We start from the raw sequence: 23,199 nt of genomic DNA, 5'->3' as shown, positions 1-23,199 counted from the left end.
CGTCCAGGTACTTGGAATGGGTGGAGTCAGAGTCAGCGTTGAAGGAGAGGGGGTAGGACCATTTGAGTTGTGTATTTTCAAAATCTGCTGGCGTTTCGCAAATCACCTACCCAACCTTTAAATTGTATCAAACAAATGCCTTACACATATGAAGACATCAAATACAATTGAGAATAAAAACACACGAAGTCCAGGACTTATTTCCATTTAGGTCTTTAACACAAAGCATGACAAGACAAAGACAGAGAGTGATAATCAATAAAAAAAAAAATCTTAAAACAAATAAAAGAAAAAATTAATTCGGTACGCACCCAAATGAAACCTGCATCGAACCGTTAAAATCCGTACCGAAACTATCATAGATCATTACATCCTTATATGCATTTTCTCTTTCTCCCAGCCTCCGTCTCTTGCCTAATTTCTTGACTCTTTCTACGTTTTAGCCCTCTGTTCTTACCCCGGCTTGAGGAAATACAACGTTCATTTAAACACTCATTGCTTTCTAAATTCTGTTTTGGTGCCCTATTGTCTAAATGGCCTTGATTTCGATTCCATCTCTCGCACATATATCCAATAACTGGATTCAATAATTCAATGATTAGGGATAGAGCTTGGATCCAATCATCTAGTTTTGTGATTATGTCTGGAAAAAGGTTGTTGAAAAACTGCTTGATTTGCAACATCACATATGAACCATTTCGAAGCATAATAACTGGTATGATTATAATCAGTCTAATGTCTATCAGGTCAAGGATAATTTGAACAAATGGATCGTTCTTCATAGTGTCCAATACAAGTGGTAAAACTGTAAGCAGAATACATTTTTGCCCAGGATACAGGTAGTTAAGGAAATCATGAATAGGAGCTTTGAATTTGACAACGTCAATTTGTGCTAACAGAACATGCCGTTCTAGCATACACTTCATTTCTAACGGGGCAATGACCTCAAAAAAGATATCCTGTGTTGGCCGTTCAAGAGCAAAAGTAGGGAATTCAATTGGCTGGAACATTATTTTGATTCCAAAATAATTAGAAACGAAGTCTTCCAAGCTAAACTTAGTTTTGGCCTCATTTATTTTATTGAACTTTTGGATTTGTTTGTCGACTGTACATTTTCCAGAAAAAGTGTATTTTACTAATATACTAATACTCGTATTTTCACGTTTATATCTACAAATACGTTTTACAATTATGCCCCATTCCTTATATACAAAATTGTAAATCTTATTAATCTCTTTTCCAATTCCAATTCTTTTGAAGACATCCGTTGCAAGGTTCTTAGGTACGGTTCGGTTCTGCTGCTGCTCAGCCACACACTGTGCTGCTGCACAGTCACACCGCTAAAAAAAAAACCAGAAGGGGCAAGTGAGCATAAATCAGGCATCTAGTGATAGCTTGAAGACACTACAGAATTCAGCTCTTTTCCTCTCTATCGTTACAAGAATCATACCATCGATGCATCCTACCATCCTAAACCCTCATGTCACTTAAGCTAGTGATTATTCTGATCCATTGTCACTTTGACACTATTGATTAAGTAATAATAATAAATGATAAAGATAAAGTAAATTGAGCAATATAGAGCACAAACATTTCTGCTAGATGTGCTGTGCGGAACTGAGCCTGCATTTACCAGTACGATGTTGTAATAATTCACTATGGTCGGAGATCCAGGAGCCCAATGGCCTCCAAACCCCGGTATGTCTCTCCTCTCCGGTCTGCATCAAGCGGAGGTTACAAGGTGCTTAGAGTGGGATGGGTTAAATGAGACAAAACAATTAACCCATTAACACACTGTGCGTGTGTGTGCGTGGATACCTTGGGCCCTGGCCTGGCATGGAGGTTCTTTCTGGAACGAGGGGGGGAGGGGAGTCCAAGGAGGCCCAGTCCAGGGCTTCAAGCCTGGGGTAGGTTTCCTGAACCTCGGGGTTCTTCAGCACCAGGGAGATGAACTTCTGACAGCGATCCTCGCCTTTTTGCAGCAATAGATGCAATATTGCCGCCGAATCATCTGTCTAACACACACACACACACACACACACACACACACACACACACACACACACACACACACACACACACACACACACACACACACACACACACACACACACACGACCAGCCTGGTACAAAGTGTATCAATACATACATACACTCATAGCAAACATATACACAGAGAGGAAGCGAGAGACAGACAGAAAACATGAGGGAGAGAAGGGGGGAGAGGGAGAGGCAGGGAGGCAGGGAGACAGAGTGAGGCGAGGGAGGAATAAAGAGTAGTACCTTTTCTTTGCATTCTCTTATGGTTATTATTTGGTTCTGTAGACAGTGATCCAAAACATATTTTGGATCGTGCAGAATGTCAGACAAGATAATCAGATTTTTTTGGATAAATTCTAAATGGACATTTTTCTTGCCAGACGTATTCATCTTCTTCTACGGAGACAGCAGGCGTTTCTGGAAGGTGAGCACACACACACACACACACACACACACACACACACACACACACACACACACACACACACACACACACACACACACACACACACACACACACACACACACACAGCATTATTTCATGACATGGTTGGCGGCACGAGCACTTAAAAAAAGCGTTTTCCTATGATCAATCATATCACTGTGTGGGGAATTGTCATATTGGCGCCCCTCCGACTGGAACGGACAAGGGGGGGAACGGGGGATCCACTGTTAGCGCAGATTGAAATCCTTATTGAAGCCCCTCCACGCCTTGACGCCTCGAATTTCTTGCAATTGAGAAATTTAAGTTTCTCTTATCATCATCATCATCATTTTTCCCGCTGGGCGCATATCTGGCCTTGGGGTGCTACTTAACCCCCTTATTGTGATGATAAAACATGGCTGTTGGCATTGTATTCTTCCAAAGTGATTACGCGTTTCTCCAAACAGAGGCCCCGAATTAATTCAGCATTGTTGATAATAAAAGTCAATGTCGTCAGATGACTCTGGACAAAATGGCGTTTCTGAAACACACCCATACACACACATTAGCCAGTAGCTATGCAGTTAGCCATGGTGCTGGCTAATGACTACCAACAAATGAAGTTCCATAACTTCACTTAAGGAACAAAGAACAGCAGAGACACAACTCCAAAGTTAATGTTCCGTCCAAGACTCTATAGGTGTGTCTAACCTAACCTGAATACGTGGTGTAGCGTCGACATCGAGTGCGTAATGGCGGACCATACGGCCTCGAGTTAGATGGAATTTCCTGATTTTAAGCACCTCCATCGACCATGTTGTATACTCGCCCCGTACCCAGACAGGCCGGGCTTTCACTAACGATCTAATCGTGTAAGGGCTAGCCCGCCCCATACATGACATTAGTTTGATGTTTTTGCACTTGCTGGCAGTAAAAAAAAAAAAGGGTTTGATTAACTGGTTGCTCAGCTTCGTAAAGTCAAATGAGAGTAACCGGTCTGGTAGCTCAGTTTTTTTCCCATTCGATGAAAGCAAGCGATACCAATCGGTTTAAAACTACTTTTTGGCCTACCTGATAGGAAAGAAAAAGCAAATTTTCCTTCCGAGTTGAGCCCTCTGATGAACCCAGACGCACAAGACAACTTGGAAACATGTGCACACCTATACCCTTTGAAGGTATTAATCCCGCACATGCATAACATTATTTTGCTGTTCTTTGCACTTGCTGGCAATAAAAAAACCTGTGATCGGTCTTCTTTGAATACACAGAGGCTTAAATAAAATAAAATACATGTCCATTGGAAGATCAACATTCAGTGAGTACTGGCCATGGGTACTGGCGCAGCATACGTGGCACCGTCTCTGGTTGGGCGAGGCCTTCACTAGCCTAGCTACACGACTCATTAGCCTAGCTTCATACCTCAGTAGCCTAGCTACATGACTCAGTAGCCTAGCTGTTTGCCTCAGTAGCCTAGCTTCTTCTTGAATTCAGCGTTTGTCGTTGTTAAAGTGTTAGTTTTGCTAAAGTGTCTACGAGGGGGGACGTCACACACACTCAAGTCTGAAATCACGGAGTGCGTGTCTGGGAAAGATAAGCTTGTAACACTTCGACTAATCTTTTAGCCCAATTATTACGATAGAAACGCGAGTTTCTTAATTTGAGAACCAAGCACATTGATTGTGTTCGTTTGAGACCACTTAATAATAATACACATAACGAGGATATAGCTCAGGGAATTACATTAACCCATATATTTTCAAACTGTTCATATTTCCATATACATTCACCAAACAACCCTCAAATAAACCCACAGTCCAGATTCCCCAAAAGTCTTTTCCGCCGATGTGATCTGATAACCGCGTTAATAAGCGGCCTCCATTTGCGTGCCCCTTGCGCACACTCGCGCGTTCTCCCTCTAGTTCAAAGCAAACAAAAAAGAATATCCAAACGAAATCCCCGATGTCCCCGAACAAAACTCCGCCAGCAACTGTCTCTTACGTCCGGGGAAAAAATAGGCAAAGAAAAACAAGATGACCCAGGTCGTAACAAAAACCTCCAGCAAAAAATATAAATCGCTCTTACCGACGTATCCAAAGAGTCGGCAAGAGTTGTCGACTTTGTCCAGTGGTTCTTACAGCTTTTCCACTATTAAGCTTTCTCAGTTGGACTGGCGTTTTCTAGAGGTCCCTCTCAGACTCCCTCCATTCATTCATTACGCCTCCCCCATTCATTCATTTCCTTGTATTTAAAACCTCTCGAACCTCATCCCGTCAGCTGACAGGCACGTCAGCTGATTTGCGGAACACCGATCCCCCGGTCAGAAAACAATAACAGTCATAAATATAAAATAAATACATATAAATATAAGGCCACAGGTACATATTAAGGTAGGAACATTACTTTAGGATCACCACATTATACCTGTGAATTCTTTACATATTGAAACCAGGTAATCTTTTTACAGTGTATCCTAAAATATTAAATATGTGGCCTAGTGTCACAAGCTGCCGTCTAAAGATACGCTATTAAACATCTGGAGGAATGCGGAGTCTTAGCTGGAGCAGAGTCGTGACGGAGGCCTACCTGATCGAGGACCTCCGGTGAGAAAAGGCATGCACCACAATGAGGAAGTTCTCTGTCTTGCTGCGTTCTTCGAAGAAAGTAGTCCAATACGGATCGCTTTTAACTCACTTTATTTGTCAAAGTATTTCGGTATGGTAACTACGAAGCAAAAGGAGGGGAATTGTATTGAACACGTGCGAGTGACTCCCAGCTGGCCAATACCTCTAACCCGCAAGTCTGCACTACCGGAAATATATGCCTTGGTTTTGCTTCCGGACCTGTTTAAATACCTAGTAGGCGTGGCCTATGTGGCGTATTAGCCTCGGCTTCCTCACCTGTCTAAAGGTGCTGCCTTCTGTGGATGGAGTAGCTATTGCAGTCTTCAGTAAGGTCCTGCTCCCCTTGTGGCTATGTGCAGTATTTACGGCTTATATGTTCGGTCCGGCTTCCTAGTGGCTATGTGAGGGTAATACAGCTTGTGTGTTTGAATCAGCTTCCTAGAGGCTATGTGGGGGCAGCTTATGTTCTTAAAATACGTAACAGTCTTCTCCACTCATTCAACACTCAACCCTCCAATTAATGAGCTCAAAGTGCGACTCAACAGGGGAGATATGGCCCATCAGGTGGGCGGTCGGGCAGAGCAAAGCGGTAAGTAATAGCTTTTAATCTCCGCCTTACAACACCCTAAAATGTACTTGTGTCGCAGTTATAACATCTTCTCTCGTATCTGGCAAGTAATGATCCCTGCTGAGGTCGTGAATGCAGGAGGTCTGAGCCTGCGGTCAGTCTGCAGCCCATGGAGGGAAGTGTTCATTCTATGCATAGATGTCCACGTTACGAAGGTCAACATGTTCACATTTGTTTCAGCAAATATTATTCAGTTCTAGAGCTTTTATTTAGGTAGCCCGTAATTAAAAAAATGTGGAATAGAATTATCAATCTTTTTTCAGCTGGCCCAAGATTGATCCATGTCAGTTTAGGAGTTTAAGAGCGAACGTCACACTCCCTCTCTCCCTCACTCTGGGTCCAGGCGTTCTAGGTAGGAGGGGGGTGGGGGATTGTTATCACCATGGTAACGACGCCAACGTCATTATTTCACTGTACCGTTGTGTAGGGGGGTTATAGTGAGCGTGGTCATGTGGGAGATTCCCCACACACCCTGGTGTTGGACTTCAGGTGTGCGGGAAACTGAACACTCTCTGGCCAGGCACAGCTCCACACACACACACACACACACACACACACACACACACACACACACACACACACACACACACACACACACACACACACACACACACACACACACACTCTCTCCTTCATCATACAAGACATGTGACCATGTTTAAAATTAAACCCCAAAAAACATTTTTGGGTTCCCTACTCCATTATAACCTAACAATAAATGGATATTTAAATGTTTATTTGAGATTACCAGAACGAACACGATCATCATCAGTCAAGCGTCAAATTTAGACAAGCATTTATTTGAAAATATCAATAAAAAACATTATCGTATAGTAGTAAAACCTCCCTCCTCCCCTCTGGCCGATGACATCATCAGTTATCCTCATCCTCCTCTTCCTCGTTGATCAGCGAGGGAAGAAGGACCTGAAGCTTCCTGCGGCCACGCATCACTTCCTGTTCCTGTTCCCCTGCACAACACACAAACACACGTCTTTGAACTCCGTCTACTGAGGGTGTGTGTGTGTGTGTGTGTGTGTGTGTGTGTGTGTGTGTGTGTGTGTGTGTGTGTGTGTGTGTGTGTGTGTGTGTGTGTACCTGGCAGGGTGGGGTCGTAGGGTCTCACCATGGTAGGTTGTGCTCTGAGAGCCTCCAGAGGCCTGGAGGACTGATAACACACAGCTGTTAGACAGGACATCATATAGTAATATAATAATCACATTATGAAAGTTCAACCAACCGTCTGTTAGGGACTGATTGTCCAATCACAGAGATGCAAGGGCGTGGTTTAGGGACAACTGTGTTGGGAACAACAATGTGTGTGTGTGTGTGTGTGTGTGTGTGTGTGTGTGTGTGTGTGTGTGTGTGTGTGTGTGTGTGTGTGTGTGTGTGTGTGTGTGTGTGTGTGTGTGTGTGTGTGTGTGTGTTACCTTAGGTGTGCTCTCCATCGGTTGGGGTGAGTGTGATTGGTCGGCCTGAAGCGAGGAGTTCATCACAGCTTCACCGATTGGCTCGGCCTTTAGGTCTCCCATGGTTACCGGGCCCTGATTGGTCGGTGCGTAGCGTAACCCTGGGAACACAGCAGAACCACAGCGTGTCACACACCGGGGGTACCGGAGCCGGGGGCCGCTGGTCTGGGGTCGCTCTACCTGCCGTCGCGGTGTCGCTCTTCTCCTGCTCCCCTTCTCCTCCTTCTCCTCCTCCTCCTCCTCCTCCTCCTCCTCCTCCCCCCCTCCTACTCCTGCTGGGGTTTGTAGTCCTCTGGGAGTTTGTAGTCCGTTGTTGCCGGGGGTCCGCTAGCGAGGATGTGTGACCCCCCCTGACCTCCCCGATGCTCACCTCCTCCCCCTCCTCCTCCTCCTCCCCCCAGGACCCCTGGAGAACACAAGAGGTCAGAGGTCATCAGATCACATCACCTTGACCACCGTCTCCAAGGTTACAGGAGCTCTGTGTGTGTGTGTGTGTGTGTGTGTGTGTGTGTGTGTGTGTGTGTGTGTGTGTGTGTGTGTGTGTGTGTGTTACCTCAGGTTGGGGGCGGGGCTCAGAGAGCGTGACTTCCTGGTCGATCCTGGCCAGCAGGGTCAGCGTGGGGTCATGACCTCCGACCTGTCCTTCACTAGGAGGGTCGTAGTCCTGGAGAGGAGCAGAACGTTGAACACATGTCACGATGAGGTCACGATGATGTCACGATGATGCCACGATGAGGTCACAATGATGTCACGATGAGGTCACAATGAGGTCACGATGATGTCATGAAAGACTTCACGATGATGTCACGATGGTGTCATGATGAGGTCACGATGGCGTAATGATGATATCACGATGGGGTCATGATGATGTCACAATGTTGTCATGATGATGTCACGATGATGTTATGATGGTTTCATGATGATGTCACGATGAGGTCACGATGGTTTCATGATGATGTCATGAGGATGTCACGATGATGTCACGATGCTGTCACGATGATGCCATGATGATGTCACGATAAGGTCAAGATAAGGTCACGATTGGGGATAGGAAGCCGTCTCACCATCTCCTGAAGCTCACGCAGAGAACTGGAGAAACTGCCGTCTTCTAGGGACAGACAGACAGACAGAGAGACAGACCGACAGACAGACAGACAGACAGACAGACAAGACGGATGATAGAGACAGACAGACAGACGAGAGAGAAAGACGGACAGACAGACACGTGAGAGACAGACGAGAGATGGACAGACAGATATACCGGCAGACAGTTAGTATGTGTACGGTTATATCACTGACCTATTGGGTCTCTGTGTGCATTTAGCGGTCTGACTCACCTGGGTGGTGCTCCCCTGCATGTACCTGTCTCCCTGTGTGTACCTGTCTCCCTGCGTGTACCTGTCTCCCTGCGTGTATCTGTCTCCCTGTGTGTGTACCTGTCTCCCTGTGTGTGTACCTGTCTCCCTGTGTGTACCTGTCTCCCTGTGTGTACCCGTCTCCCTGTGTGTGTACCTGTCTCCCTGTGTGTACCTGTCTCCCTGTGTGTACCTGTCTCCCTGTGTGTACCTGTCTCCCTGTGTGTACCTGTCTCCCTGTGTGTACCTGTCTCCCTGTGTGTACCTGTCTCCCTGTGTGTACCTGTCTCCCTGTGTGTGTACCTGTCTCCCTGTGTGTACCTGTCTCCCTGTGTGTGTACCTGTCTCCCTGTGTGTGTACCTGTCTCCCTGTGTGTACCTGTCTCCCTGTGTGTACCTGTCTCACCTGTGTGTACCTGTCTCCCTGTGTGTACCTGTCTCACCTGTGGGGTAGTAGCAGCTGACCAGCAGCTCTCCCTCTGAGATGTGTCTCACTGCAGGCTCCGCCCCCCTGGCCGCCACCAGGCTGCTGCTGCTGGTGCTCAGGCTGATACCAGCAGTACTGGTACTACCAGCAGTACTAGTACTACCAGCCGTACTAGTACACACACTGTGGTCCTGAGGGGGGAGGGCCGGGGGGGAGGCAGGGGGAGGAGCAGGGGGGAGGGGCAAGTTCCCCTCAGATGCAGGTTTCACCCTGAGAGACAAAACACCAAACACATCAACACTGTGTGTGTGTGTGTGTGTGTGTGTGTGTGTGTGTGTGTGTGTGTGTGTGTGTGTGTGTGTGTGTGTGTGTGTGTGTGTGTGTGTGTGTGTGTCTCTCTCACAGTGAGTGTGAGTCGGGGGTCCCCTCAGCCATGATTGGCGGGTCGTCATCCAGGGGGCGTGGCTCCGGGGTGGGGGTGGGCGTGGCCACCAGCTCCACGTCAGCCACTAAGAACACAGGAGGCCATGGTGAAACAAGCGGATTGGCTGGCGTGGAATGGGTGCGTGCGTGTGCGTGTGTGTGTGTGTTAACCTGTGTGTGAGGGCCAGGGTTCTGCTGGCTCCGGGCTGGGGGCTCCGGAGGGGGGGGGGGTCTGCAGGGGGGGGCTCTGGGGACTGTCCGGGTCCGGGTCCGGGACTGGGCTGGGTACTGGGGTCGGAGCTGGGGTGGACACCAGCAGCTGTGGACCCAACACAACCTGTCAGACCACAGACAGACAGGCAGGCAGACAGACAGACAGACAGACAGACAGACAGACAGACAGACAGACAGACAGACAGACAGACAGAACCACAGACTAGGGGGTGTGTACCTGCTCTGCCGTCCCCGGTCCCGGTCCTGGTCCTGGTCCCGGTCCCGGTCCCGGCGGGTCTCTCTGGGACAGCATCAGGGTCCCGGTCTCCACCAGAACCTCCCTGACGTACCGGCGGAGCAGAGGGGAACCGACCCCAGCAGGGCCCTCTAACACACACACACACACACACACACACACACACACACACACACACACACACACACACACACACACACACACACACACACACACTGTAGCTGAGGCAAACATCCAGATGGTAGACAGGATGGCGGGTAGACGGGTGGAGAGGGAGACGGCGTATGGGCGAAGCCTCACCGGGTGAACGGTGTGACCCCGAGGTGACGCTCTCCTCCTCGGCCTCTGATTGGCCACTCGTTTCATTGAGGGCGGGGTCAGGGGGAGGGGGGCTGTACAGCTGACAGATGACCCTGGTCATCACCTGCTGCTCCACCCTGGAGGGGGGGAGAGAGAGAGACCAGAGAGAGAGAGAGAGACAGAGACCAGAGAGAGACAGAGAGAGAGAGACCAGAGAGAGACAGAGAGAGAGACCAGAGAGAGAGAGAGACCAGAGAGAGAGAGAGAGACCAGAGAGAGAGAGAGAGAGACCAGAGTGAGAGAGAGACCAGAGAGAGAGAGAGACCAGAGTGAGAGAGAGACCAGAGAGAGAGAGAGACCAGAGTGAGAGAGAGACCAGAGAGAGTTAGAGAGAGACCAGAGTGAGAGAGAAAGACCAGAGAGAGAGAGAGAGACAGACCATAGTGAGAGAGAGACCAGAGAGGGAGAGAGAGAGACCGGAGTGAGAGAGAAAGACCAGAGAGAGAGACCAGAGAGAGAGAGAGAGAGACCAGAGAGAGAGACCGAGAGACCAGAGAGAGAGAGACCAGAGAGAGAGAGACCAGAGAGAGAGAGAGAGAGAGACCAGAGAGAGAGAGAGAGAGAGAGAGAGACCAGAGAGAGAGAGAGAGAGATATTGAGACACACTGGGAGAGAGACCGACAGAGGGGGGAGATATCGACAGAGACCCACCACTCCAGCAGCCGGTTCTCCAGGGCGTCTCCCCGCTGGATGAGGCCCAGAGCGGAGGCCTGGTCCTGGGCAGGGAGGGGGGCGGCGGAGGTGGAGGGGGGGAAGGCCGGGCCGTGGTAGAGAGCAGCGGGAGGGGAGCGATGTCCAGAGACCTCGATGAGCAGCTCCTCCTGAACACTGTCCTCCTGGGGGGGGGGGGGGGGTCACAGCTCAGCATTGGGTCTGAGAGTGGTCGTAGTGGGGTGAGCTCTAGTGAGGGGGGGGGGGGGGGGGGGGTGAGCTCTAGTGAGGGGGGGGAGCTTTAGTGAGGGGGGGTGAGCTCTAGTGAGGGGGGGGGGGGTGAGCTCTAGTGAGGGGGGGGGGGGGCTGAGCTCTAGTGAGGGGGGGGGGGGGGGGGGTCAGCTCTAGTGAGGGGGGGGAGCTTTAGTGAGGGGGGGGGAGCTCTAGTGAGGGGGGGGGGGGGAGCTCTACTGAGGGGGGGGGTGAGCTCTAGTGAGGGGGGGTGAGCTCTAGTGAGGGGGGGAGCTCTAGTGAGGGGGGGGGGGGGGTCAGCTCTAGTGAGAGGGGGGGGAGCTGTAGTGAGGGGGGGTGAGCTCTAGTGAGGGGGGGGTGAGCTCTAGTGAGGGGGGGGGGGGGTCAGCTCTAGTGAGTGGGGCTAAATCCAGTTACCTGAACAACATCCACTACAGAGAGGAAACCCGTTCCTGGGAAGAGCACCTCTTCCTCCTCCTCCTCTTCTTCATCACTCCTTTCTGTGACGATCTGAAAGTCAACAATTACTGAGATTATTCCAGCATGTTGTTTCCTCAGGCTAGCATCAGGCTAGTAGGAGGATTAGAGCAGGCTAGTTCACCTGTAGTTCAACTGTTGCTCTCTGATTCAACACTTCCACGGCAGCCATGTTGGATCCATTGGGGACTTCCACGGCAGCCATGTTGGATCCACTGGGGACTTCAATGTCCGCCATTTTGGATCCATCGGGGACTTCAATGTCCGCCATGTTTGATCCACTGGGGACTTCAATGGCCGCCATGTTGGATCCAGCGGTTGGGTGCGCGGCGGCCATGTTGGATCCAGCGGTTGGGTGCGCGGCGGCCATGTTGGATCCAGTGGTTGGGTGCGCGGCGGCTATGTTGGACGTCTTTGGAAGTTGTATCAGCGGTCGTCTGGACGACAGCCCTGAGAAAAAAAAACACCTTAAACTAACTAACCAGTTAACATTACCTAACCACTACAATATTATGTGTTTAATAACTAGTAACGAGTTGATATGGTTAATCCTTAGTTATAAGTCCTATTTAATATGGGTAATTACTAGTTATAAGTACTAGTTATTATGGTTAACAAGTGAATAGTACGATTAATAACTAGTTATTGATAACATGGGTAATTAATTATTGCTACTATTGCTAGTTATTCGTACTAACAAACATGGGTAATAAGTAACTAGTTATTGCTACTCGCTAACATGGGTAATAACTAGTTATTAGTATTGGTTAATATGGTTAACTAGTTATTGGTACTAACAAACATGGGTAATAACTAGTTACTGCTACTCGCTAACATGTGTTACAGCTAGTTATCGGTAATGGGTAAAATGAGTAATAACTAGTTACTAACCAGTTACGAGCTCCTGACCGAGGGGGACGGCCACGGGGAGCCAGTGCTGGGCCCTGTCCTGGGAACGCTGGTTGCCGTGGGTAACGGGGGCGTGGCTGCAGTCGTCCTGGACCGGTTGTCTCGGCAACCGGGGGGGAGTGGCAGATGGATCGGTCTGAGTTCTAATAGACTTCATCTGGACTCCTGAGAGAGAGAGACAGAGAGAGAGAGAGACGAGAGAGAGAGAGAGAGAGAGAGAGAGAGAGAGAGAGAGAGAGAGAGAGAGAGAGAGAGAGAGAGAGAGAGAGAGAGAGAGAGAGAGAGAGAGAGAGAGAGAGAGAGAGAGAGAGAGACAAGAGACGAGAGAGAGAGAGAGAGAGAGAGAGATTAGCAGAGAAACAACAGATGTCGGTGTGTAGAAAAGGGCAAGGTGTTTAATAGCCATTCCCTGCTCTCTTTTTCCATCCCTCTTTCTCTCCCTGCAGGCTCCCTGGTCCTGGTGGGAGACGGTCTGAACAGCATTGAGCTTGTCACCACCACAGAGCGTGGGACAGGAGTGGGGAACCAAGGGTTACCCTCACATTCCCGGGGCCTCATTCCAGAAACCTCCTAACTCTGAGATCCTATCCTATCCTATCTGGAGATAGGAAGGCATTTAGGGGTTTTGGTTACTTAAGATGAGAATTTAGCCATTACAGAACTAACCTAAGTTGGGAATTTCTTACCTTAGGATCCCTAAGTTAGGTGGCCATACACCCTGTCCTAAATTCAAAATAACTCATTCATTAACTGAAAAAGATGGCTGCAACACTGCTAGTAGGTCTGTTTGACAATGAAGAAGAGGAACATCACAACAGACACATGACAGAAAGGCTACCGAGACCGCATTATGATGTGGTAAATTTTCCTGACCATATTTTATTTCATTTTATCGCCTGTAAAGACATTTGATTTTGAATTTGGTGGAAGAATTACTTTACTAATTTATTACTAATTTATAATTTTTTTATTCTCTTTACCAATACCCATCATGGCCATAGTACTAGTGCTACTAGCCTGCCGTTATTATCAAAGATCCTTTATCAAAATTCTCTGTTAACGTTAAAAGTAACGCGTTCTATCAATCAGAATTGATAGAACGCGGAATGCAGAAACAGACATAACCTGACGATTAATATCGAAAAATCGGATCGACAGAACAGTCTGGATTACCTTAATTAAGATAAATTAGGCGGCCAAAGATAAGATAGGAAATGGCAAACCGGTTAGGGACTGCTTCTGTAATAGGAAGTTAGGATTTTTCCTATCTTTGAATGCCTTTCTTAAAATAGGATGATTAGAATCCCAACCTCAAGTTTGACCGGTTTTGTAAGTTGAAGTTGCAAACACAGACACTGAGACACAGACACATACACACATACATACACCCCCCCCCCCCCCCACGCACACAACACGTGTGTGCGTGGGTATGTCATATTTTGGTTCTCAAATTCACCAGATTGATGCATTTAAATTCAGTTTTTCTACCCTCCTAGAAGATCGCGAGGAGAAGAGAGGAGAGGAGAGGAGAGGGGAGGAGATGGGAGGAGAAGAGAGGAGAGGAGAGAGAGGAGAGGAGAGGAGAGGAGAGGAGAGGAGAGGAGAGGAGAGGAGGAGAGAGGAGAGGAGAGGAGAGGAGAGGAGAGGAGAGGAGGAGAGAGAGGAGAGGAGAGGAGAGGAGAGGAGAGGAGAGGAGAGGAGAGGAGGAGAGAGGAGAGAGGAGAGGAGAGGAGAGGAGAGGAGAGGAGAGGAGAGGAGAGGAGAGGAGAGGAGAGGAGAGGAGAGGAGAGGAGCGGAGCGGAGTGAAGGAGAGGAGTGGAGGAGAGGAGGAGAGGAGAGGAGGAGAGGAGTGGAGGAGAGGAGGAGAGGAGTGGAGCGGAGAGTTACCCTCTTCCTATACACACACCCAAAGACAAACATCAACACACACTGACACACACTGACACACACACACACACACACACACCTCTCTCCACCAGGGTCCTGTAGACCCTCTGGGGGTCCACCCCCCTGTAGGGCGTCTCACACCGGCCGCCGTCCACCGGTGGGGGTCTGGCCGGGTCCCTGTGTCTGGGGGGGCCCGGGGAGGGGGGTCTGAGGTAGGGGGTCTTCTTCAGGGCGCCCCTGGAGGAGGGCCCCGGACCCCTGGCTGGAGCCTGGTCCTGGTCCTGGTCCTGGTCCACGGCCTGCTCCCACACATAGAGGGGGGGGGGGAGGGGGGGGTCAGAGTGGGAGAGTGAGTGAGTGAGTGCGTGAGTGAGTGAGTGAGTGAGTGAGTGAGTGTCTCAGTGAGTGAGTGAGTGTCTCAGTGAGTGAGTGAGTGAGTGAGTGAGTGAGTGAGTGAGAGAGTGAGTGAGTGAGTGAGTGAGTGAGTGAGTGAGTGAGTGAGTGAGTGAGTGAGTGTCTCAGTGAGTGAGTGAGTGAGTGAGTGAGTGAGTGAGTGAGTGAGTGAGTGAGTGAGAGAGAGTCCCTGGGTGCTTACTGATCTGGCGTTGGGCTGCTGTCGCCTACTTCCTCTTCCTGCCTTGACACCGCCTGGTTGCCTGGGAACGCCCAGTGGCCTTGGCCCCGCCTTCCTGGCCGGCAGCGAGGGACCTCCTCCTCCTCTTCCTCCTCCTCCTCCTCGAGGAGCAGCGGTGGGAGGAGAGGAGGTCTGCACAGAGGAGATCATCACATGACCCCATCGTCCCAAACTCCCGTCGTCGTGACATCATCGTGACATCATCGTGACATCATCGTGACATCGTCGTGACATCATCGTCATCTCACCTGGGGGTCATGTGACAGACGGTTGATCCACGCGTCCACCGTCCTCCTGACCCTCAAAGCCTCGCTGCAGTCCCTACACACGCACACGTACAGGTTAGGTTTGAGCGGCTACAGGCTAGGTGTAGCTAGGTGTGATCGGCTACAGGCTAGGTGGAGCTAGGTGTGTGCGGCTACAGGCTAGGTGGAGCTAGGTGTGTGTGGCTACAGGCTAGGTGGAGCTAGCTGTGAGCGTCTACAGGCTAGGTGTGAGCGGCTACAGGCTAGGTGTGAGCAGCTACAGGCTAGGTGTAAGCGGCTACAGGCTAGGTGTGAGTGGCTAGAGGCTAGGCTAAGCTCGGTGTGAGCGGCTACAGGCTAGGTGTGAGCGGCTACAGGCTGGGTGTAGCTAGATGTGAGCGGCTACATGCTAGGTGTGAGCAGCTACAGGCTAGGTGTGAGCACCTACAGGCTAGGTGTGAGCGGCTACAGGCTACGTGTGAGCGGCTACAGGCTAGGTGTGAGCGGCTACAGGCTGGGTGTAGCTAGATGTGAGCGGCTACATGCTAGGTGTGAGCAGCTACAGGCTAGGTGTGAGCACCTACAGGCTAGGTGTGAGCGGCTACAGGCTAGGTGTGAGCGGCTACAGGCTAGGTGTGAGCGGCTACAGGCTACGTGTGAGCGGCTACAGGCTGGGTGTGAGCGGCTACAGGCTAGGTGTGAGCGGCTACAGGCTGGGTGTAGCTAGATGTGAGCGGCTACATGCTAGGTGTGAGCGGCTAAATGCTAGGTGTGAGCAGCTACAGGCTAGGTGTGAGTGGCTACAGGCTAGGTGTGAGCGGCTACAGGCTGCGTGTGAGCGGCTACAGGCTAGGTGTGAGCGGCTACAGGCTGCGTGTGAGCGGCTACAGGCTAGGTGTGAGCGGCTACAGGCTAGGTGTGAGTGGCTACAAGCTAGATGTGAGCAGCTACAGGCTAGGTGTGAGTGGCTACAGGCTACGTGGCTACAGGCTAGGTGATGCTACCTGTTGGCCGACAGGGCGTCCAGCTGAAGGTGCAGAGCCTCAGTGTCGCGGGCTCTCAGCATGGCGTCCACGTTCTCCTCCAGAACCTTCCGCTGTCTGCGGACGTCCCGGAGAACCAGAGCCGCCTCCTGCACCACGGAGGGAGCAGGAGGAGCTAGGGCAGAGAGGGGAGGAGCAGAGAGAGGAGGAGGAGGAGCTAGGGCAGAGAGAGGAGGAGCAGGAGGAGCAAGAGCAGAGAGGGGAGGAGCATAGAGAGGAGGAGGAGGAGGAGCTAGGACAGAGAGAGGAGGAGCAGAGAGGGGAGGAGCAGAGAGAGGAGGAGCAGAGAGAGGAGGAGGAGGAGCTAGGGCAGAGAGGGGAGGAGCAGAGAGAGGAGCAGGAGGAGCTAGAGCAGAGAAAGGAGGAGCAGAGAGAGGAGGAGGAGGTGCTGGGACAGAGGGAACCATGGTTGGAGAACATCCACCGGGAGCTGATAGGATGGCTGACTGGACAGGCCCTCCTCCCACCTAGAAGACAGACAGACAGCTCAGACAGACAGCCAGCCGTTCTGAGCTGACCCTCCTACAACATGCTATTTTAGTGAGGTATATTTGTTCTCTATCTGGGCTGTGATTGGCTCTCCCTAGTCAGATGGATGGTTCCTTCCTCACCTGATTGGCCCGCTGGGTCCGACTTTCTGAAACACGTCTGGTTGATATGGGAACCCTTGAAGCTCCTCTGACGATGGCCCCGCCCATGTAGGAAGGAACAGAACAAACAGGAACAGATGCTATTGTTATGGCAATGCTGTTACTATGGTGATATTGCCACAGAAGCCTATTGTATACAAGTCTATTATAGATAAGTATTTTATACTGGGTAGGTATCTATAATTTCCTCCTCCTCCTCTTGTTCTCCTCCTCCTCACCTCCTGGTCCCTGATGGCCGGAGGTCCTTGGTTTCCTTGGAGTTCCCGGGACTATGGCTGGTCATGTGTTTGGTTGGTCTTCTCTGATTGGTCAGGAGGGGCCAGGCCTGACCAGATGACACTGAAACACACACACACACACACACACACACACACACACACACACACACACACACACACACACACACACACACACACACACACACACACACACACACACACACACACAAACACACACACACACTGACTTTAAGTAAAGGTAATTAACTAGTCAGTAAACATCCATATCAGTAATACTATTATCACTAACTATCCTGATAAAGGTAGTTAGTAAACATCTAATATCATTAACACTATTATCACTAACTATTCTGATCAAACTAGTCAGTAAACATCTAATATCATTAACATTATTAACACTAACTATTCTGATCAAACTAGTCAGTAAACATCTAATATCAGCAGTAATAACGCTAACTAGTCAATAAACAACTAATAGCTGTAGTAATATTATCAAAAACGAGTCAGTAAACATCTAATATTAGTCGTAATCTCACTAACTATCCTGATAGCACTTTGCGTTCTCTTTTACCTGAGTGAGGAGGTGCAGCAGGAGGGGAAAGGTGAAGGGTCGAGGGGGGGTCAGGGGTCACGGGGGCGTGGCCTATGCTCATCTTGCAGGTGGAGTCCAGAAGGTGCCTCTGATTGGAGGACAGATACATTTTAGAAGTCTTACGACTTCTCTGGTCAGTTAGTACTAGTATAAGTATTAGTACTAGTATAAGACAGTAGTACCTGCAGCATAGGTGCTGGTTCTGCAGTATTAGTAATAGTATACGGTGGTAGTACTGCAGTATTAGTACTAGTACTAGTATTAGTACTAGTGGTAGTAGTTTCAGTACCTCCAGCAGCAGGTGCTGGTTCTGCAGTATAGTATATTACTAGTGGAAGTATTAGTACTAGTATTAGTATTAGTACTAGTGGTAGTAGTAGTTTCAGTACCTCCAGCAGCAGGTGCTGGTTCTGCAGTATAGTATAGTACTAGTGCTAGTACTAGTGGTAGTATTAGTATTAGTACTAGTATCAGTACTAGTGGTAGTAGTAGCTTCAGTACCTCCAGCAGCAGGTGCTGGTTCTGCAGTATAGTATAGTACTAGTGGTAGTACTAGTGGTAGTATTAGTATTAGTACTAGTATCAGTACTAGTGGTAGTAGTAGCTTCAGTACCTCCAGCAGCAGGTGCTGGTTCTGTGGTATTAGTATAGTACTAGTGGTAGTATTAGTACTAGTATTAGTACTAGTATCAGTACTAGTGGTAGTATTAGTACTAGTGGTAGTATTATTACTAGTATCAGTACTAGTGGTAGTATTAGTATTAGTACTAGTATCAGTACTAGTGGTAGTCGTAGCTCCAGTACCTGCAGCAGCAGGTGCTGGTTCTGAAGGATCTCCAGTCTGTGCAGCAGATGATCTGAGGTTCTGCAGCTCAGCTCATCCTGAGGGCTGATCACCACAACACAATGACACACAACACAAACACACAGCACACAATGACACACAACACAAACACACAACACACAATGACCCACAACACAAACACACAACACACAATGACCCACAACACAACACAAACACACAACACACAACAAACACAACACACAACACAACACACAACACAATGACACACAACACAAACACACAGCACACAATGACACACAACACAAACACACAACACACAATGACCCACAACACAAACACACAACACACAATGACACACAACACAAACACACAACACACAATGACCCACAACACAAACACACAACACACAATGACCCACAACACAAACACACAATGACCCACAACACAAACACACAACACACAATGACACACAACACAAACACAACACTACACACAACACAACACAAACAAAACACAAACACACAACACACAATGACACACAACACAAACACACAACACACAATGACACACAACACAAACACACAACACACAATGACCCATAACACAAATACACAACACAGAAATAACCAATACACAACACAGAAACAACCAATACACAACACACAATGACAAAAAACCACCCACACAGACCTTTTCATCTCCTGGAACCTCCTCAAAGCATCCGTCAGCTGGGAAACCCGGAACTCCAACTGACTCTGAGCCTACACACACACACACACACACACACACACACACACACACACACACACACACACACACACACACACACACACACACACACACTTTAACAAGGCAACATACTATCAACAACAATACAAAGGGCAATAACAGACATATCACATATAACTCAAGTACACCATGTAGATTCCAGAACAACGCAACACACTACATAACAAAACAACACACTATGTAACAGGACAACATACTATAACAAAACACAAATCCAGAAGATTTGATCTACACCACGGTACAGACAGTGTCCTCAATACAGCAGAGTGTTTTACTTGGATCAGAGGTGCTGTAGCGGCTAGCGTCGCCGCGGTAACAGCTCCCTGTTGGCATGACGACAGACAGCCAGTCTCAGGGTTAGGGACGGGATCCGAGAACTGCACCTCCCCCTCTAGCCTCCTGGGGGCGCTGTGGGACCTGTGGAGGAACCAGACACCTGGGATAACATCATCGGATACGTCCATGCATAGACTTTATCAAATGGTATAGAGCTAGGGTATCTAGAGCTAGGTACTGTACAGCGTAGAGCTAGGTGATGCAGAGTGTATAGAGCTGGGTGATTCAGAGATTAGAACTGGGCGATATAGACTGTAAAGAGCTTGGAGAGATTGAACTATTCCGCTGCTCTAGGATCTAGAGTAGAACCAGATGATAGAGGGTATAGAGCTAGGTGATGTAGAGTATAAAGACCCAGGATCTAGAGAGTAGAACCAGGTGATATAGAAGATATAGGGCTGGATGATTTAGACTGTATAGAGCTAGGGGATGTAGAAGGTACCTGTGTTGGAGGCCTTGGAAAGGGTGGTTAGCAGTGAGAACCTCCTGACCTGAAAACAGAACCACTGGAGACTGGTCCGTCGGTACTGGGGACTGGTCCGTCAGTACTGGGGACTGGTCCACCAGTAAAGGAGACTTTTCCTTCAGTGCTCGAGATTGGTCCACCAGTATAGGAGACTGGTTCGTCTGCACTAGATGGTCAACCATCGACCGACTAGTCCCTGGCTTCAGCTTGTCCTTATTTGACGTCTGTGGTCGCTGACCAGGCTCCCTGGTCCCTGGGTGGACTCGGTCTGGGGGTCTTGGTTTGGACTGGTCTGAGGGGCTGGGTTTGGACTGGTCTGGATGGCTGGGTTTGGACTGGTCTGGGTGGCTGGGTTTGGACAGGACTGTAGTGGTTGAGCGGATAAGGACGTTGCCGGCATCAGAGCTGCAGGTGGACACGTCTTCCAGCCCGCTCTCACCCGGTACCCAGGAGAACGTCCTCATGACGACATCATAACGTACAGGTGTTTTGTTGAGGATGAGGAGTCGTGTTGTTGTCGCGCTACGGAAGCCGAGTGGGGCGATGTTTTTAAATTTCCCGCTCCGCCAACAACGAAGAAAGAAAGAAGAAACGAGAAAAACCACAAACTCGCTACGATCTCCTCATGTAAACGACAGATGATTCTCCCGATGTCCAGACTCTAAACCCTGGACACATTGTTGACCTCAAGCGATAAGGAAATTTGATAATAACAGACAGCAGTTGTTGCTGACAACAACCTGACGTCTTCCGGTTTCCGTGGCGTCGGGTGCATTCCAATTTGACAACTTCCGGTTTCCGTGGCCTCGCGTGCGTTCCAACTAGATATCATATATTTGCTATATCTTGCACCAATTTGAATAAACTGATAAATAATCTAATAAAAATATATATTTATCGTATTCATGAATTAAGGTTCGTTATTTCAATAAGCAAGCAGAGCATTGTTTATTAAAACGACACACATTTTGTTTAACAGTAACATATCAAAGTAAATCTAAATATTTTTTTAGAAAACATAACATATAAAAGGCAATATATATTTGTATTAAAACTGTAGTCCTTTTATATATTGATCGATCTCGTTTATGTCTGTACGTTCCAATAATCACAGTTGATAATCTATTTCCAAAATAAAATCCAGATAAAACACAACAAGAGCTAATACAGGGGGTCGGACTTTTACTTTGAAAACGAGGGACCGAGTTTCAAACCGGAAGCATTCCCCGTCTTTGCTGTCACATGTCCTTGGGTCCAGAATCCTTCTTCACAATTCCCTTCCTCTGTTTGCTGAGATAGACAGGTAGGAAGACGCTTTTACTGTTTTTTTGATGGGACCCTAGGTCCGCTGTTGGCCGGAGATGATTGGAGGTCGCTCCTGTTAGCTCCAGGGTCCCAGAGCCATGCGATCCCACGAGCCTGAAGGTTACCAACAGGACCGCTCGGAGTTCGTCCACTAGGATGGGAGCTTAATGTTAACATGATGGTCGACAAGGAGATCCAGGGTCTCAGGGTCATACTGCATCTGTATTATCTGTTTACTTTAGGGAAGTGTCCGTTTTTAACATTATTATTACATCATTATACTCTATTATTATACCCTCCGATAGGAAACGAAACCTACACTGGACGATGTGGATCTACTGAGTTAAAATCTGTCTTCTTGGTTGATCACGCAAACTCAGGTGCAGTCACGGGAAACTCGTGTGTGATTCAGGTGGTTGGTTGAAGGATGAGCTTTCCGTCGATCGGATCATAGTCCAGTTCACCACAAACCTACAGCTTCTACAACCCTATAGTTCGGTAGCGAATTCTAATGTGTGGCAATGAATACCATAGCTGTCTTGATTCACGAGTCGTGTGTGACTAAGAAAAGTATGTATTGTGTTGATAACCCACACGGATTCTGTGTAGCAGTCTGTACTTTATGATTGAGCTTAGTGCTGGAGAGCTGGTCTCGGTAGATGCTTATCCGTCTGTTTGTGTTCAAAGGTCCCGCTTCCCTGCTATAAACGATGGCTGCTCAGGCGACCGAATCGGACCAAATCAAACAGGTGAGGGCTCCCATCCCGACCTATCCGTGCCGAACTCCCTGTAGGGCTGGAGAATAACGTGAACTTGTGTGTTGAACAGTTCAAGGAGTTCCTGGGAACGTACAACAAGCTGACGGAGAACTGCTTCATGGACTGTGTGAAGGACTTCACCACCAGAGACGTGAAGCCTGAGGAGGTAACTGGGTCCTTCAACACCTTCATCGTCCTCCTCCCTCCCCAAACCAGCTGCTCTGAGTTCTTCTCATCTTCCTCCTCCCTCCGCAGACCAGCTGTTCTGAGAGTTGCCTCCAGAAGTACCTGAAGATGACCCAGAGGATCTCGCTGCGCTTCCAGGAGTACCACATCCAGCAGAACGAGGCTCTGGCAGCCAAGGCCGGCCTGCTGATTCAGCCCCACTAGGGTCCCGAGCGGGGGCCCGCTGGGCTCAGCCCCCCCCCCCCTCCCCTCCATCCACCAGGAGGACTCCGGCGCTGGTCTCGGGGGTCCGGCACCATTTCAGTTCCATCACGTTCTCATCTTGCCTGAGACCCCAGGAACTGTTCTGCCACAAGCTGTAGGAGCGCTCTGAAAGGAGAGCTGCCTATTGGTTGAAGTCACTCTCCCTCCCCCCACAGGGTTTGGTGTCACCGGAGCATTCATTTCCTGTTTGTACAGGAAGCAGCGGATCATGTGACCAAGGCCTGGGACTTTTGTTTACGTTCAGGATTATTCTGTGTCTTGTTTAAAATAAATGTTACTTCAGTTAAACAGATCTTGCTTTCCTAACTGAAGATAAACTAGTTCTAGATGTGAACTAGCTGCTAGGGATGCTAGCGGCTGGGGTCGGGTTTTGCTTCCGCAATACTATAAAAAAAAGAAATTATGGCAACAACGGTTCCGTCCTACAGAGGGCGCTACAGCGCAGGGTCAGTTTGCATCAACTATGTTCCGGTAAAGAAATATACAAATTAAATGTCC

At 49.0% G+C, this 23,199-nt stretch overlaps 3 protein-coding genes across 6 annotated transcripts; 1 reads left to right on the top strand and 2 right to left on the bottom strand.

The window, feature by feature from the left end:
• Nucleotides 1-225: 225 nt before the first annotated feature.
• LOC115544407 (uncharacterized) lies at nt 226-2,035 on the bottom strand. The gene is made up of 3 exons (XM_030357347.1): nt 1,819-2,035; nt 1,634-1,718; nt 226-1,340 (listed from the first exon to the last, which is right to left on the bottom strand). Exons 1-3 carry the CDS (start codon nt 1,836-1,838, stop codon nt 375-377), a joined length of 1,071 nt encoding a protein of 356 aa, XP_030213207.1. The 5' UTR covers nt 1,839-2,035; the 3' UTR covers nt 226-374.
• Nucleotides 2,036-6,434: 4,399 nt separating this feature from the next.
• Nucleotides 6,435-20,975, bottom strand: kiaa0586 (KIAA0586 ortholog). Of its 3 annotated transcripts, none has more exons than XM_030357300.1 (26): nt 20,165-20,975; nt 19,662-19,803; nt 19,288-19,358; nt 18,597-18,681; nt 17,772-17,880; nt 17,180-17,300; nt 16,923-16,989; nt 16,273-16,778; nt 15,272-15,344; nt 14,985-15,155; nt 14,469-14,688; nt 12,485-12,667; nt 11,718-12,043; nt 11,534-11,626; nt 10,865-11,049; nt 10,154-10,290; nt 9,836-9,984; nt 9,556-9,703; nt 9,365-9,470; nt 8,978-9,231; nt 8,244-8,287; nt 7,733-7,843; nt 7,360-7,585; nt 7,141-7,280; nt 6,809-6,878; nt 6,435-6,681 (listed from the first exon to the last, which is right to left on the bottom strand). In XM_030357300.1, the coding sequence occupies exons 1-26, from the start codon at nt 20,650-20,652 to the stop codon at nt 6,587-6,589; spliced, it is 4,320 nt and encodes a 1,439-aa protein (XP_030213160.1). In that variant the 5' UTR covers nt 20,653-20,975; the 3' UTR covers nt 6,435-6,586. The 3 variants fall into 3 exon arrangements, with proteins under 3 accessions (XP_030213160.1, XP_030213162.1, XP_030213163.1); XM_030357302.1 differs by having other exon boundaries at nt 8,244-8,284; XM_030357303.1 differs by lacking the exons at nt 16,923-16,989; nt 17,180-17,300; nt 17,772-17,880; ... (2 more) ...; nt 19,662-19,803; nt 20,165-20,975 and having other exon boundaries at nt 15,014-15,155; nt 16,273-16,341.
• Nucleotides 20,976-21,370: 395 nt separating this feature from the next.
• On the top strand, nt 21,371-22,993 carry timm9 (translocase of inner mitochondrial membrane 9 homolog). 2 transcript variants are annotated; one of them, XM_030357372.1, is made up of 5 exons: nt 21,393-21,491; nt 21,799-21,873; nt 22,181-22,242; nt 22,322-22,417; nt 22,507-22,993. In XM_030357372.1, exons 3-5 carry the CDS (start codon nt 22,204-22,206, stop codon nt 22,639-22,641), a joined length of 270 nt encoding a protein of 89 aa, XP_030213232.1. In that variant the 5' UTR covers nt 21,393-21,491; nt 21,799-21,873; nt 22,181-22,203; the 3' UTR covers nt 22,642-22,993. The 2 variants fall into 2 exon arrangements, with proteins under 2 accessions (XP_030213231.1, XP_030213232.1); XM_030357371.1 differs by lacking the exon at nt 21,799-21,873 and having other exon boundaries at nt 21,371-21,491.
• Nucleotides 22,994-23,199: the final 206 nt, after the last annotated feature.

The sequence above is a fragment of the Gadus morhua genome, chromosome 5, assembly GCF_902167405.1.
Source record: "Gadus morhua chromosome 5, gadMor3.0, whole genome shotgun sequence".
NCBI classification, from domain to species: domain Eukaryota; kingdom Metazoa; phylum Chordata; class Actinopteri; order Gadiformes; family Gadidae; genus Gadus; species Gadus morhua.
This window is presented reverse-complemented; position numbering and strand designations above follow the sequence as displayed.